The 18,222-nt window shown below is 31.4% G+C and overlaps 1 protein-coding gene across 1 annotated transcript in view; it reads right to left on the reverse strand.

The window, feature by feature from the left end:
• flz (transmembrane serine protease filzig) overlaps positions 1 to 17,735 on the reverse strand; it is a 58,829-nt gene extending 41,094 nt beyond the window's left edge. The window contains exons 1-5 of the mRNA XM_075361733.1: positions 17,648 to 17,735; positions 12,448 to 13,463; positions 10,965 to 12,300; positions 10,533 to 10,719; positions 8,029 to 8,294 (exon numbers count right to left, since the gene is read on the reverse strand). Of these exons, the coding sequence (XP_075217848.1) occupies positions 8,029 to 8,294; positions 10,533 to 10,719; positions 10,965 to 12,300; positions 12,448 to 13,463; positions 17,648 to 17,735 (2,893 nt within the window). The remainder of the gene's footprint in view (positions 1 to 8,028; positions 8,295 to 10,532; positions 10,720 to 10,964; positions 12,301 to 12,447; positions 13,464 to 17,647) is intronic.
• Between the last annotated feature and the right edge of the window lie 487 nt (positions 17,736 to 18,222).

The raw sequence follows: 18,222 nt of genomic DNA on the forward strand, positions 1-18,222 counted from the left end.
AATATTTTCCTAACTAATATTCATCTTATCTAATATTTTCTTCCTATCAATAGATATGTTCAAATAGAATATGTTCCTCTAGATAGTCTATAGAAAAGTCCATTGTTTGATTATGTCTTTAATTTCATAAATAATTAATTTGTTAAAAAACTTAATAATTTAATTATAGGTTTAGATTAATTTATAAAAATAATTATTGCAGTTTAGGTTACGCAGGAGAAACTAAAATAAAAGTTTATACTTTAGTCTTTAGCTCATTGTTTACATAGAAAGGCAAGGTAATCGTCTTTTGCTCAGCATTGCTTGGAAACTAGTCACAAAATTATTTTTTTAGAAATGAAAATTTTAATGTGCGTAATTAAACAGTTGGAAAACTTAATTCATCAATAGTAGCAGAAACTTCATTGGTGAATATCGATACTGGACCAATATCTAAGAACCTGTTTGAATTTTATACTTGTTAAAAATCCTTTGGTGAACGTTTTCAGTAATAATAATGATATTAAATAGTTATCCGCGCCCTTAAAATGTTATTCATGGGTGTAATATTTATTTGATTGATTTAAAACTCATGCTGTCCTTTATCTTTCTTAAAATAGGTTTTATCTAACCAACCAATAAAGTAAGTGTGCGCAAAATTGTGGTGGGGAGTCTAGATTGGAGAGTGTAGTGTTAGATTATTTGTATGTTTTTAAACTAAATTCACACCTCTTTTTAAGATTTCCTAGAACGATAAGTTATTTACATTTTATTACTTTTGTTTTCTATTCTCATTTTAATATCGAGCAAAATATTTGTTTTATAGTGATTCGCAAGCACTGTTAACTTGTCAATTAATAATTTTTATAATTATTTCTTAGATTTTTGTTTATTTACATTTTTATATAAAACTTTTTCCGTTATTATGTCTACTGATGATGACTGTCATCTAGGTTCAGATATTCTGTAAACTGTTTTTGGAGTAATTCTTTTTCCGAATTAGGTAAATTAAACAAAACAACCTTAACTTTTTTCCAGTTATTGAAATCAAAAACCCATTTATAAGATTGTATTTCTCCGTATAATGTAAGAAAAAATTCTCACTTCTGTTTTCTGTAACTCAAATATTTTACAAGGGTCATAGCTATAACAAAGACTGAGAATAAAATTAATATATCCCATTCTGTTGTGTAAAATGCACACTGTATTTTTTCTTTTTCTTTTCTAAAATGTAAAACTCTTTACAATAAACTATTTTTATTTTCGAATAGTTTAAACATTTTAAAACAACTACGTTTTACCCGTACGTTTATTAATGATATCCGAACAAAAATTGGATTCAAATATTGTAATCTATATTAGACGTTTTTCCATATTTTAGTTATTTTTTCAGTCTCGGTTCCTTACACTGTAGGAAAAATAAAAATTAAAACTTCTCAAGATTTTAAAATCACAAGGGAAAAAATTGAATTTTGTATTTCCTTCCTATAATTTTTTTTATGAAGGTAACACAAATGATGAATTTTTGCCAAATAATTGTTTGTTATACTGAAAAAATGTTTTTATTATAGCGAATAGTAATATAGCACCACTGGGGTTGTTTTTAAATTCAAGATAACAGTTTTCAATCCTTTTATAACATAAAAATCTAAAAATCTAGCAGAGTTTTTTTAGAGTACATTTTGTAAAAGAGAATGTTTCTTATTTATGCAGACTATAATCGGTTATCTGGTTGATAATAGCCACATAACCTCCGTAAGTAAACACGACTATAAAATATCAACAGCTATTCTTGCATCGTAACCTTATCTAATTAAGGAAAAAAAGCTTTTGTTATTGCTTTAACTTTTATTAAGATAGAAACTTTTTTAATTACTTTCTTCTTTAATATACATCTGGTTTAGTACACCGCAACAATTATTTCCGACCAACATTCCTGTTACTGTTGTTTCTGTTTAGCAAAAGTTAAGTAACTACAAAAATTATAATCTGAAAGATAAAATTTTACGCTAAGTTAAAATTAGAAACTTAAAAAGGTTTATCTTAAAGTATTGTACATTATAAAACGTTAACCCTACCAAAATTATATTTTCGCTATTAATTTCTTCCATAACCTCTGTACACTTTTTTTTAATCTTTGAAAGTAGTAAACTATCTTAAGAAAGGTTACTTTTTTAATATAAATTTTTAACAGCAAGCAAATCAAAAAACCAGATTTTTAAACTTAAATTATTAATTGTAACCGGTTAATAAAAACGTCTTTGGCCGTTGGTCTTTATTCTTATTTCTTTCCTATTAAATTTCAAAGATTTTACTCAAAATATAATTATTAATTAAGGATGAGATACCGGCATTTAATAAACGGGTTCCCATATACCACCGAAATTAATACTTAATTCATTTTTAGATGCGTGTATAAGCGACAAAAATAAATTAATCCAAATCATATTTTGTTCTACCTATCTATTTGTTTTATTACTATTTTATAATTTATGTTCAAACCTTCCTCTTCACCAAACGAAACGATTTTTATGTTTTTGAGGAAAATGGTACGATTTTAAGTTTTTCCAACAAGTGAAAGATATTTTAATTGAAAAAAATATTGTAGACGATTTGAAGATACTTTTCATGTTGTCATCATCATTGTTTAGTATTGTATTTGTTGTAGCATCACAATATATGCCTTAATCCTATCCTTATATTCAAAATAGTTTTGGACGAAAATAAAAAAAAAATATTTGGAAAATTTAGAATAAAAAGTATTACGTATTTCCAAATTCGAGGGAATGTAACTCATGCTCATTCTTCATTCATTGTCACTCATAAATATGAATCTTATCGATCGATATTTAGTAAATTAAAATATTAGGATATCCATGTTTTTATATTTACAAATGTACAACCTTTGTTAAAATAATAGTCACTTACTCGTGAAAAATAACAATATCTACCTCTATCAAACCGTACAACAAAACTGTGTTCATGTAACTCAACAAAATACTTCGGTTTCCAATTGAAAGTCCCTTCTTCCACTTTTAATAAATTTCTCACCAACGATTTTCCACAAATATATTTTAAATAAAATGAAAAGGTTTTCTTTTACAGAATTACTGTTACTCTGTCAATGAATTTTTAAGTAATACTAATTTTACAAAAACCTAAATTTTCGGTATTTTCATTGAACGTAAACGTAAATATTAGTTCAAATTTTTTGCATTAACGGTTTTTGAATCACTTTTTTTTAAATTAATTATTTATTTTACGATATTGGTTTGCTCAAGGTTACCCTTGATCCATCCAGGCAAATTCTGGGTAGTTCTCTCTTTTTATCCGTCCAGTAGCATACGTCTAATCATTCTTAACGTGATAATATACATAAAATTTATTGTGATATGCCGATCACAATAAAATAATTATGTTTTTTTCTGCGTTTTTTCTCTATTTTTAACAATATGCAGTTTTTCGCCTTTATCTTTCGTGTAAACGGCTTTATTTAATACAGAAAAGTTTCTAGTGTGTTATCCATATTTTTAAGTTTAAAAAGAAACTAAAAAATGTGAAACAGGATAACATTTTAAAAATATAAATAAAGTCGACTAAAAATTTTTTTTTTTCAATTTTCTCTACAGGCTGCAAATTTAGGATCATTCAGTTATTTTTTTTTTAGTAGTTGGTTATTTTTGATCTGGCGAGACTTCAAACAATAGAAATTTAATGAATAAATTGAAAAATATTTTCTAACTTTTAACTACGTTTTAAAATCGGTTTTATGATTTTTAAATTTTATTTTAATTTCTTAATGTACTTTTCATATTGTTATATATACCTATTATATTATATATATTATATATTAACTAATTTTTTTTTTAACCCGCTAAATATTTTATCGCTAATTGTTTTTTTGTGGATTTTATTTAAAAAAAAGAAAATTCCTTCCAGTTTAGAAAGGGATTTAATGGGATAGTCTGTTGCAATTATTTTTTTAATCTACCAATTATTTTCCTTGCTAATTTTAAATTTCAAAAAATAATTTTATAATAATAATTTTAACAGTTATTTGGTTAACTGTTGTTTCTTGACGTTTTGTGAATTATTTTTTCTTACACGTCTTCAGTACTTAGGTTAAACCCAACCACCAAAGAACACCGGTATCCACGATCTAGTATTCAAGTATTCAAATCTGTATAAAAATAACTGCCCTTACTAGGTTTTGAACTCTCGACTTCGAAATCAGCTGATCTGCGATGACGAGTTCACCTCTAGACGAACTCGCTGGATTATACTTCAGATGTCTGGTGACTTACTGGCTATTAAACGAATTCGTCAAAAAAAATAAAATAATGATAAATAGATAAAAGGAAAGTATTTATAGAAAACTTGTATGATAGAAAACTGAAAACGATTTCAGTATTTCTCAACGTTTTGAGGATTGTGAAATCAGAATTACTAAAATGTGTGTGTGCGCGCGCGTAGCTGTGTGTTAGAGGACTGGTATTATTAAGTTTTAAAAATTGGTTAAATTTATTTAACCAATTTTATCGAGGATATTTTTATTTTTTTATCGAGGATTTTACTCCAGCTTGTTTTTCATATACCAAAAATAATGCAATTTAAATTAATACCATTCAACAAATTTGAAGAAAATATGTTAAAATCCTTCCGCTTCGAAAAATTGTATCTATAAATCTTTCAGGGTTAATTTTTCAACCAACCCACTTGATGTTTATTAAGTAATTTAATTTTCTAAATAAACGGTTATCACGGGTGGAAATAATCTTCATATTTTATCACAAATATTATTGATAAGTTTAAAAAAATTTTTTGGTCATGCTGTATGAAAAGATGGGTGTTTTTTAATCAAAGCTTGAATAACTTAAAACAGAATATGTTACCAAAGATCTTAATATAAATTTTCCCGATTAAAAAATTATTCTGTAACTTATTTTTACACGACAGCCTGAAAAGAAATGTAATATATTTAGGGCATATATCTATGTATATTTATATTTGTTTCACCTTAACAACTCAACGGCCGAACCGATTTAGATGTATGGCCCCGTGTTGGATTCCTTACGTTACCGGGAGTGTCACTGGCAATATAAATATGTAAATATATATATATATATATTTGTGTATGTGTATAACCGTAGTAGTAGTAGTGTAAATTTGCTGGTTGAAGCCAAACTTTAATAAATTGAATTAATGAACTGTAAACTGGGAGCCCCTATCTATGTGTTAGTTGGGTTTAAACTGAATGATTCAAATCAATCGATTGAATAATATTAAGAAAACATAGAATTAAATTTACTTTAAATAAAATAGAATAATATTAAAAAAATTTTTTAAATCTCCGTTTAATAAAAATGTCTATTTAATAATAATGGGCTTCCTGTGGGGATTACTGTGGCGAGATAATGCGAGCACCTCGTGCGAGGCTAAACCAATCATCACCATTAACTGGTAACAAACGGAGTGGCCCTGGGGCGCTGTTTTGGGTGGTGCAGTGGGGTGCTGTTATAATATCTGAGATGATCTGTCCGATATTAAAAATTCAAACGGAGTGTTTGTTAAAGGCTAACTTTTGCGTGCATCATGTATACTCTCGACCTAACAGATCAGGGTTATTCACAATGTTATATCTTCGCAACCGATCTTCCGATTTTCAAAATTCAAATAGGATATTTGTTAGTATAATACAAAATTATGATGTAACCAAACCAGAACAAAAATTAAGCTGAGATATTCAAGAGAAATAGTGTGACCTGCTCTACGCCACTGAATAGTAATTCTCTTATAATAAAGAGCTCTGAATAGAAATTATTCTATATTAAAGAGGCCCCCGACTGCATTTAAATATTTTCGTTAACGAGAAAAATTTTCTTATCGATGTAAGTCATAGTGAGATCTTAATCATTAGACAACTTTAAATTCCTGCTATTTCTACGACAGGAAAAATATATTTAAACAAATTAAAACTATCTGAAAGTTGATTGGTCTCCCATTATTTTATTAATTTTCGTAGTTAGGAAATTAAATAGGTATGAAATATATATATATGTATGTATTTATATAGCCTATGACACTCCCGGTAACGTAAAGATTCCAACGCGGAGTCATATATCATAATCGGTTCAGCCGTTAAGTTGCTACGAATAAAGAAACATACATACACTATAAGTACATTACACTCCTTTTTGGGCAGTCGTGCAAATAAAAGATCATAATTGTATTTTTACAGTGGGGAAGGATTTAATTTTAAGCTCTACACAAATGCAGGAAAGATCAGCAATATTTTTTACCTACTTTTTTAATTACATAATTTATGTTTAATCTTTATATGTAGAATAATAAGGTTTAAAATTACGGCTGTTATAAAAATTTGTATGGCAAAATAAGATTATTAAGGTGCAATAAGAGATAAATTATTGTTTTACAACTACCAATAAATAATTTATGCTTTTAAAATAGGTTAATAAAATCAAATAGATCATTACTTCTAATTCTTTTTAAATATTAATTTTCCATCCTATTCGCGTTATATTTCATTAGATATAACCCTTATACGAATTTACACTTGTGAGAATCGCGTAAAAGAATTCTAAAAACATATCTTAACTGTCTATTAATAAAGGTTTGAACTTAATTCGATCAACAGCTTTCCACAAATTGACTATTTTAAAATATATTTCTTACGTTATATCGGAATAGTTATTTTTAAAAATCAATAAATTTCCCATGTCCATTTCAGATAAAAAATAAAATTAATCTTTAATTTTAACGGGGATATAACGGTATTTTATTTTTAAATTTCTTTAAAATTAAAAAAACACAAAATACTATCATGTGAAAAATTACTAAAACATCATATAATCACGTAGATTATAAGACTACATTGTGGTTCCCTCTCCTTAAAACTAATACCGACCTATTATTTCTTACGGAAAAGTTAACAGAAAAATAATTGGAGTATAAAATAAGATCTCCCGAAAAATTTTTTACTGTTTTTATGAACCGAGTTATTAAACTAAGATCTCATAGGCAAAGCTATATTGACTATAATTGAAATTTAAAATATTCAATTATTTTACGTTCTTTTCACTTCCTTTCCTGCCGAAAAATTGTTTATAAATTTTATTAAGACGTTTACTCAAATCGAGTGACACCATATTATTTGATTCAATTGAATTAAAATAAATGAAAAATAGATTTAAGTATAATTATTGTATCGATTAAAATTAAAAAAGACTTAAGTAACAATCGGTGTAATAAAACGTTTACAAATATATAGTAGCTAAATGTTTAGATAGTCTGCAGATAACGTACGATGAAGCGTGTACTGATTGATGCGGTACGGGTTTTACATCGTACCAGTCAAAGAACGCTGCTGTTGTAAGGGTCGGCTGGTAAAACCTGTTGGTAATCTATAGATAGCACTCAAAGTTTATTTTGTACAAACCCTTTTCTTAGATAACATTCCAAAGAAGTAATGAACAATGTCTGTTCGTACTCGGTCATGAACAGTTCTCTTTGTAGACTTCGTCTTTGGTTCAAGAAACCTGAGAAAATCGTGTTCTTGTACGGTCGGTTAATTTTTAGAGGTCGAGTTTTATTAAAGGTAATTTATTATTATTAGAATTTAAAAGTTGTTCAGTATATAGATTTTTTGTGTAGAAAATACAAATAAATTAATTTTTTATTTGTTTATGTTATTAAGACAGTAATTTATTTTTATTATAGGTCATGCTGAACGTAAAACGTATAATTCAACCGAATGGAAATTACTTGATTTTGTTAGGAAAGTATGACAGAATATAAAATTTATTTTTATTTTTTAACAAAATTATAGACTTACTTATAAGTGTAACACATAAGTTATCTTTAGTATTTCATTGATACAGAATTAGCGACATACATTTCGATTTTATTTAGTAATTTTTTTTCTTTTATAATGGTTTAAGTTTAATATGGTGGTCCATATGTTTTACACTTTTTACGGTATTATAATATTATATCTCTTGACATCATTATATTATTACTGTATGTACTGACCGTATTTTAGTCGTCCCCAACCGGTAACAGTCGCCATCCTACCAGTGAAATCTTCATCATCACGTGGCATACATATCGGTACTATATGTGTATCAAACTGTATCGGCGCATCCAATTCTAGTAATGCTATATCGTTTTCAAATGTTGCTGCATCGTATTGCCGGTGAACGATTACTCGTCTTACATTTTTGCTCACCGATCTCTTTGATTCTAGTTCGCCGCTGATATCGTATTCACCGAATACTGCCACTAGTGATGCTAAAAAGCTGTAACGTAGAGATATTATAATTAAAAGTGTTCTTTTATTTGCTTACTTATAGAAGTAAATAAAAACTTGTTATACATATACATAAAATTTATTTTATACTACAATAATATTATTACAAGTTGAATAAAGTTACACATTATTGAATTTTTGGGTTTTTTTTTTGAGTTAGAAGCATAATAAAAGAGCTGAAAACATTGGTGATATATAATACTTTTTTTTTAAAAACTATAACTTTAAACTTCTTTTTAAAAACGCTTTGGTGAATTAATTTTTAATTCACCAAAGCCTAATTATTTTTAAAAAAATTTCGATTTCTTACATATTTCGTCTATAGTTTGGTAATTAAGATTTTATTTAAATTAGGTCTTTAAGTTTTCAATTTACTACAAAAGACGAGCATAAAAAGTATTCTTTCTCGAAAGAGGTCTAAAAATGTTTAGTGTCATAAGTAGGTTTTCCTTTTACCTACGAAATAAAACGAAACACCTAATCGTAGGGAATTTTTTGAAATTTAAAAACGCTCGTGTCCATTTTTTTCTGCTAAAATCAATAGTTTTGGAGATATTTTTAAAAAAATTCTTTATACCGCCTTTTTATAGACCACTCTATTCCTCATGATTCTAGAATCTTAGTAAGTGAATAAAATTGTACATGTCAAACAAATAATTCAGTGACCCCTAATTATTCTCTTCTTAGATTCTTTCATTGGTCTATTTTTCTGTACTAGAATGCATTATTTATATTGCAGTGTATGATGAAAAAATGTGATCATACTGAAATGTGACAGCCAATCGTTGAAAGTAAATTTAAAATTTTTTTTGTAAGGAAATATCGCTAACAAGGAAAAAGTGGTTATATTGTTATCGAAAGTTACTTTTATCATTTAAAATATTAATAATAAAACAATAATTAAATTCAGAAGAAAGGTATGCCACGCATATGAACTGTAAAACTTGTAAAAAACTTTACCGACCTGATTTCAGTTATTTGATTTTGGAATGTCCGCTTTTGAACCCTACTCTTATCATAAATAAATTATGTATTGCGTGTAATTTTTAATTTATTTATTTTTACGTCTACCCAGTTATATAATTACAAATAATATTATTATCATCCAGGTTCTAGAAATGTTTCGAGCTGGCGCTGAGGGTTAGCACCTGCCTTACAGTGCTACGGGAAGGTTGACAGTTCCAGGTCAAGCAGAACAAATTATACGATGGGGTATTTCAGCCCTATCGGCTACTCGAAACTGTCTCCCGGTCACTATTCTGATATCGGGTTTAATTAAGATCACATTCTGCCTGGTGGTCTAGGGATGTAACATGCTGCAGACCTCTCAAACAAAAGGGATTTGTTGAATCTGAGTGCGGGCACTGATTCAACAGAATAGCACAACATACCTTGGGACTTCCAGAATAATATACAAATCAATGAATCAAAAGTTTATATGGAAAGGTCTTTATTATCTAAATAAAATTCAATATTTAATTTTCACAACTTTTAATTTATTGTATGTATTTCCAGTTTTACATTATCTTTAAGTTTTTGTTCGTAATTGAATTCCCATGTAAGAAATAATTTTGTAAATTATCTTTTCTTTTTTTAAATAAAAATATTTCTTTTATTCCTTGTATTATAATCATAAACTTTGTCATTTTTTTTTTAAAGTAAAGAATTTACGTCATAGTTTTACTACCGATACAGAAATCGACTACCGTAGATATCTATTTCATGTTTACCGTACATTATAATAAATGTTTTCGGCATTTTAAATTTTAAACTTTTTAAATTTAAATTCTTTTTTAATTTTTTGGCATTTTAAAACAAGAACGCACAACAACATGCAGTAAAAATAGTTACGATATATTCGAGAAGACTTCCTGTACAAAAGTTGTAAAGTCACTGATCTTGTCTCCCAAGTCGAAACATACAACCTAGAAGAATATTATTTCACAGAATACTTCTTTTAATCGACTTCAAGAAATTAAATATTCTGATAAAAATATAAAATCAGGCCAGCGTCGTATTAATTACTGCTTGAACTAATTAACTGAAAAAGATTCTTCAATATTCATAAAATCATGACTGCTACAAGAAGTATTTTTTTAGATTAACTTTAAAAATTACAAAAATAAAGTTTAGGCTGCTCCATAAAATTTATTTATTTGTCGATTTTAATAACTATAAGTTATGAAAAAAAAATCCCTCTTTAGTAAATTTTTGTTATTATACGTACCCTGGTTGACAATGAGCTGCTGTTATTACATATCTGTTTGTGATCAACACCCCTCCACATTTATTCTTGGTGAAAAGTCCCAACCATGTAGCTTCTCTAACCAGTACCTGCCATGGCCATTCACCAAAAGTCGCTCCTTTACCTCCAACAATCCTTCCGTTCTTCATTAACGGTCGAACACCGCATTCTGTTTACATTCAGGTAAAACAAAAAACAACCAAAAAAATTTAATTATTATTAAAATCCGTCTTATAAAGTCTAATATTTCAAAAAGATTATGCAAGTCTTAAGTATATTAAAGGATTCATTGAACTGTGTAAATTTAGAACGAATTAATAGTTAATTATAATTACTTTGTACTATTTTTCAGTTTCTAATTGAAAATTAGATCTACGATAAAAGTAACGAAACGAGTCTGTAAAATAAAATTACCTTTTCTGTAGTCTATTTCTGTCGGTTTTATTTCCTCAGTAGTCGTATCAGCAGTCGAGGATTCTGTCGGCGATACGTCCGGTTCTATTGCTTGTGTCGTCGATGTCGGTCTTTTTGTTATCTTTGGTTTTTTCGTTGTTGTAGTTGTACTGACTGTGGCCGACGGTATCGGTTGGAAAAGAACCACTGTAGTCGATGTTGGAGGCCTCCTTGTTGTCGTAGATGCGGTAGTAGATGTGGGTGGCGGTCTTGTTATCAACGCCGATGTAGACAGTTTTGTAGGTTTTGCAGTAGTAGGTCTTGGAGAACTAGGCGATGGAGATGACGGTCGTTTAATCGGTCTTTTTGTTGTACTACTTTGCTGCGGTTTGACGGTCGTCGTCGGCCGTTTCACGGGAACTTGATTTACAGTAACGTTCGGTCTTGTCTGCGTTCCACCGTCTAGAAGAACGTTTTCTAAATCTACAAAATTTCCCTCTAAAGACTGGACTATTTTCTCTACGAAACCGTGGACTTTATTATCTAAGTTTTCATCCACTGTAAAATGAGGTGTCGAATTTTCATCGATTAAAGTAGTTTGGTCTATTTCTTGTTGGGTAGCGGTCAGATTAACATTCGGATCGCGTACGGGTGGAAATGCGAAAAGCTCTGTCGAATTGTTACTTTCCGGTATTATGTCGACCTCTGGACTTTGAAATAAAGGTTTTATCGTACCGTAGGGAGGTTTCTGGGCTACTGGAAGCTGAGGCTTCGCTGTTATATAAGTACCTGCTTCCGAAATAGGCGGTCTTACCGGTTCGTAGTGAACTTGATTTACAGGTGGCTTGTATTGTCCTGAAGATGTCGTTATAATTACGTCCGGCTGCGAATTAGACGGTTTATTAGGAATTATTATTTGTGTATACTGCGGTTTATGTGGATCTACAGACGGTTTTTGCGGTCGATTACCTGGTTTTAGGGTAATTATAGTGGTTTGTTGCGGTTTAATAGTAACGATAGTTCCGTGTTTCTGCGGCGCTTCCGTTGTCGGCGGACGATAAGTAGTGGAGGTCGTGGTAGTTACAGGTTTTTTGGTAGAAACCGGATGTAAAGGTCCTAAAACTATTACGGTCGGAGCCGGTTCTTGACTAGTGACTCCGGACTGCGGTTTCGGTGTAATATTTACTTGCGGTGTAACTTGAAACGAGGGGCCTGCTATATTCTGTGTCGTCGTACTGGCTTGAGTAGGCCTTACCGGTTTGGTGGAATCATAGTAGTAATAATTCGTTGTTGGAGGAGTTTGAGTGTAATAATGGGAGGAGTTGAAATGAGAAGAAAGGGTAGACGGCTTATGATGCTGGTAAGGGTAAGAATCGGATGAAGTCGAAGAGGTGTAATAAACTGAATTGCTAGGAGAAGGTTTCTTGTAAACGGACGTAGATGGATTATTATAGATCATAGTGGTTGAACTTACAGGTTTTTCTTGGTACAACGTTGAACTTACACCGAGAGAAGAATGCGTTTGGTCGGTAGAATAGTGATATTTTTCGGTGGAAGGATTTGTTATATACTGATTAGTCGAGGAATAATAAACTGAAGTAGACGATTTTTCCGGCTTCCCGCTTACGGCTACCCATGTCGATAACGACGGTGATGAATTGGTTTTTATGGGAGTAGTGTCGTTTAAAATATTTAGAATGTGATTTATCGATGCCGCATTGGTGGCATCTTCAACATCTTGTTCGCTTAAATCTTCTACCGTTAACGTCGGAACTTTTACCATATTATCTTCATTATTATCTGTGGAGAAAACAGGAGGCATAGGTGAAGTAGTAACTTTATCCGGCCTGTGTTTTATCGGTTCTTTATTGAAAGAGTAGTAGCTCGTTTGAACCGTCGAATGGAAGTTACTTTGAGTCCAGTATTCATCTTGCGCCTTGTTTGTACTGTACATTCCGGGTTTAGGTGAGTACCTTAATGTCGTGTGAGCTAATCCGTCATCTTTAATCGAGTTGAGATCAGTATCCGAAGGTTTCTTAGACGATTCAGTACCCGTAGTCCACGTCGTCCATTTTATATCCGTAGTTTCATCTTTTTGATGATCTAGTCCCGATACGTAACTGAAAGTACTCAACTCCGGTTTCGACGAAAGCATTTCAAATTCTTCAGGACTGTTTGTATCTTGGACGACCGTTCCGTTTTTGTGTACTAGAATAGTATCAGGTGCAGGTTTGTACGTCATAGGTCGAACCGAATTGCTAGCGGTCTCTATAGGTACGCTCATAGATGTGGTCGAATGAGTAGAAGGTGAAGAAATAAGATGGTCCACGGGTGTAAAGGCAGAACCAGGCGGAAGTCGACAACAAGCGCCGAAAAGAAATCCGTCCATGCAAGAACCTACGACTGTACCCTCGCGCTGGCTACATTCATAGTTGAACATGCAGACACCCTTGGATTTTCCGTTTGATGTCATGTCTTTACAGGATTTTGGTACGATTCTGTACCCACCAAATCTCCTCTCTGAAACAAAGTAAAGAATAATTTAAGAAAATTATTTACATCTTTTTACAGTTAAACTTAAAAGTTTAATTATTAAAAGTTATACTCATTTTTTTATATCCGACAAAAAAAATAGCTTTCTGATTTTACTCACTTTTAATTAAGCAATTAAATATCGTTTATTCGTATTTAATTGCGACAGTGAAATCAAATTAGAACGAAACTAGCTGGAGCACAATCTGGTAGTTATTTTTTATGCGACACATTAAAGACCGAAAAATTAGGCTACCAATTATTACCTATATTTTTTTAAAAATAAGGATGCAAATCAAATAGTAAAACTTGTTACCATTGATTGATGAACTAACCTTTTAATTTAGAAAGAATCTCAGATATGTATAATCACTTCTAAGTGAAGATGAAGGTACCTCGAAAACGAATATGTTTAATAACATATCTATTTTTATTTCATTTAAATTATATACTTATGTATAATAATTTATTAATGTTATTATTATTTTTCTAATTAATTAATATTTTAGTAAAATCAAATGAGAAAAATTTGGAAACGTACGATCATATTAAAAATAATTGCAACTGCGTATATTAAATTTATTATTAAAGGTTTATAATAATAAACCCGATCAATAAAAGTGTTCTGTAGAATTATCAAGTATTATAATTAAAATAGGGCACTCCGTAACCTAAATGAATTTTTATACGGTGGTAGAGAAATTTTAATCAGATTATAGACAAATCCTCTCCGAGCGCCGTACGATAATACAGAAATATTCTATGAGGAAGAGAGCTAATTAGAAGGTTAATAGCAAAAGTAGCTTACAAATCGATACAAGAAACGCTTTGAATTTCGAGCGAGTTTAACAGAAAATGCATTGAGAGAGAATATGGATTTTCGGTACAGGATTTCATTATGACGTCAATGTTAATTAACATCTCATAATCGAATAGGTAATCTGTCAAATGCATCGCATTGAACAGATTGAATGTTGTTTTCGTATTTACATGTATTGTTTACAGTATCTGTAATTGACATTATTAACCACGTCGGTAATTATTGATAACAACCATGGAGATTGGGAAAGTGGTAATTGTGATTACTGTTGGTTAAATTAATAAACGTTTACATTACGTGGAAAATGTGAGCGATTTTTTTTTTTTGGAAGTGTTTGATAGACCTTTTTACGGTCTTTCTAATTTCTAAATTTTTCACATTATTTAAAACCTTTTTTTTCTGTTCCATGGAGCTTACAAAGAACGTCCTTATCCAACTGAAAACAATCCCAGATCTTTATTAATTTTTCGTGAATGTACAAGAGTAAATAGAGGAGGTGACGTGAGGTGTCAAATCTTGTAAAAAGATCTTGAATCTGGGTCTTTCAGTTACAAAATTTATTCAGATTGCATAAAATCTTTCGTTAGTTTTTATGACATCTCTATTAAAATTAATATTATAATTAGGAATTTATGATAAATTACGTACCAAATTTTAAGAACTGGGCGTTTAATTGTTTATGCCCAATTTTTTTTTAAATAAAATTTTAAGATGATACTGAATGAAGTTCACAATTTTAATAGATTGTTTTTTAGAATATTAAAAAAAATGATCGAGTAATACATTATTTTTAATTATTTTCCAAAATAAGATTTTTCATAGACAATTTATTTTTAGCCACTTCAAAAAAGTGGATTGAAATTAAGGATGAAAGTTATTATTTTGTTATTCAATTATTAAAAAATAGAAATAGCTTTGAGTTATTCATTTTTTTTTTTTTTTATCAAATGTCACGCAACGTAAATTATGCGTTAATCGTCATACCAATCGATGAAGTTTTTTTAACTCTTTCTGAAAATTTTAAAAACATTCATCAGCTTATAGATAAAGATTTTTAAATGTTAATGAGGTTCGAGTGTAGCTCATTTTAAAAACCTTTAAAAGTGAATTATATTTATATTCTTGGCTAACAATTCTCAAACTGAACACCAAAACCTTTTTTAAGGCCTGGTATCACCATACATATGGATGTAAAATTATACTTCCACATTATGATTTATTTATCTCCATTGAAGCATATTATTAGACGTTTTTAATGTAATTTTCGCCTTCGCTTCTCCTTCATTCTGTATTCGTATCAGTTGTTAACAATTTAGCAGTCATTTTCTTTTTAAAAAATAAGTTTTTGTTCTATAAATTTCATACATTTTATTATGAATAAAATGACATTTCTTTTTTTAGAACAAAATTTCAACTAATCGAATTGGTGGAAATTGTTATTCTACGGTCAATTTTTGAAGAGATTTTTTTGAGCCAGCTTTGATTTCTCCACAAAAGTAAATCATAATATTAAAAAATTATGAAAAGAAACTGAAGAAAAGAAACAAACGTAAGTGAGGAAATAAACGTAAATGAAAATAACTGAAAAAATAATATACTAGGTTACAGGAACTTCAATAGTTTTTCAAGTAAATAGTTTATTACAGCTGAAAAGCAGTCATTTTATGTTTAATTTACTGTAACTATTGTAAATTATCAGTGGAGAAATAAATCAGATCAAGAGAGGGAAAACGTATAAAAATATAATTAAAAACCAAAGAAAAATACACCTGCCTTTTATGACTACTTTTTAAACTTACACCTACTTAGAACCGAGTGAAACGCACAAAATCAAATTAAAATACTATGTCCTACTTTTTTTTTAAGTTTTAGGGGCATCGACATCTGTGGTCATTAGCCCCTTCCACATCAAAAAGAAAAAAATTCCTTTTTCCTCCCTGTTAACAGCACTAACGACATAGTCAGTAGACTAGTCTTGTCATAACAGATCATTCAGAAATAGCATTGTCAAGATTTATTAGAAGTCCTCAAAAAAACACCTTACCTTAGTTATAGGCTTCTTGTCCATTATCCCTTCACTCTCCTTCGCCTTGAAACTTGTCGAAGGCTCATTCCTTGGTGGAGATGAACTCTTTCGTTCAATAGCGTCAGTTTTCGTCTATGACGACTTGGGCTACTTTCTCTACTATGACGATTCTTGATCATCTGGTTAAGATGGCAACAGGGGCGGCAGCAACCTGTGCAGAGGAGGTGACCTTTGGCGATTTGCTGTGGACGATTTTCACGGCCTCAAAGTAATTAATTTTTTAATGATGTTTAGCTCCTGTATTACCAATTCTTCCCTGTATTTTGGATAATTCTTTGATCTCGCTGAGTGATGTCCGTTACAGTCCACACAAACTGGTGAATCTCTACAGAGGTCATCCGGATGTAATGTGTCCCCGCAAGCACACACTTGTTTCCTTGTACATCGCGCAGCTGCAGGTCTGAACCTCTGGCATCCAAAACACCACAGTGGGGTAAGGGTAAAAGATGAACACACAAACTATGAAATACAGCCTTTATTTTTTCCGGGCGCTTAGATCTATTAAACATCAGAACATGGGGCACGGAGGATAAAATTTCTCCGCTGCGTCGCGTGTTCAATCGTCGACATGCAACAACTCCTTGTGCATGAAGCTCCACAACGATTTCTTCTTAAGTGCAATTTAGCAAATCTCTGGTTACTACAACACCTTTGGACGTATTAAGCTTGCCATGTGGAACAACTTCAATATCAAATAAACCAATATTCGTGGCTTTCAAAAGCTGTGATGCCTGTAGGTCGTGTACAATATCTACAAACGGCTTCATAGCCGTCTTCCTAGTTTCTTTAACAGATCTTCCAGCAACTTACGTGATCCCACGAACAATCATGAAAGCACGGTCTTATGTAAAATCTCCTTTTTTCTTCTTAATAACCAAATACTTGGGAATTTCGTCTTAGGACGAAACTTGATTCGATCCTTCTTTTCAAAAATCTATGCATTGTTCTTTATCGCTAAATTCGATACTACAAATTCCTCTACGCTTGCGAAGACAAAGGGTCTCCAGGACAAGGGTTTTTACGTAGACCCTCTGCCACGGAATTTGTGGAAGTTGAAAGTTCCAAATCCTATGTTCCCCCAGTCAGTCGCAAGGTGCGGGCGGAAAGACGGTTGGGCGTGCCCCAGATCATTGATCTTGCCTGGGTTCCCCCAGTCAAATACCTCTCACAAATTTAACCCGAACCTTGGGGGGTCACGTACTACATGATCCACGATACCGACATTCCAGGGGTCGCACATAGCAGTAAAGGCTCCGATACCCTTACCAATGGGACAATCCCTTCCAAGGGCCAAAGTGACTGACTCACACTGGACGGCGCAAAACATTAGCAGAGCAAGCTCACAGCAGCCCATCCTAAAAACTGCTCCACAACCGGGAAAAGATATGAGCACTCCCCATCCGCACTCCGCCCAGCAACGACAAAACAGATCACGGTCATACCTCCCGCCCCCGCTGAAAGCAGCGAAAAGAAGAAACACAACCGTAATCCGCTCGGAACTGCCAATCCCGTACTCCAGAAGGGAGCTCCTGAGCAAGACCGTTGCCCCGTTGGCCGACACAAGTGGAAGTACCGAAGTACTATGTCGTTGCCCGCCCTACGCAGATGTGGGGTAGGATTTGTCCAGGGTTGGTCTAGTGGTGAACGCGTCTTCCCAAATCAACTTGGAAGTCGAGATTTTCAGCGTTTAAGTCCTAGTAAAGTCAGTTATTTTTATACGGATTTGAATACCAGATCGTGGATATCGAAGTTGTTTGGTGGTTGAGTTTCAGTTAACCACACATCTCAGGAATGGTCGAACTGAGGATGTACAAGACTACACTTCATTTACACTCATACAT

The sequence above is a fragment of the Lycorma delicatula genome, chromosome 4 (genome assembly GCF_047948215.1).
Source record: "Lycorma delicatula isolate Av1 chromosome 4, ASM4794821v1, whole genome shotgun sequence".
Classification (NCBI taxonomy): Eukaryota; Metazoa; Arthropoda; class Insecta; order Hemiptera; family Fulgoridae; genus Lycorma; species Lycorma delicatula.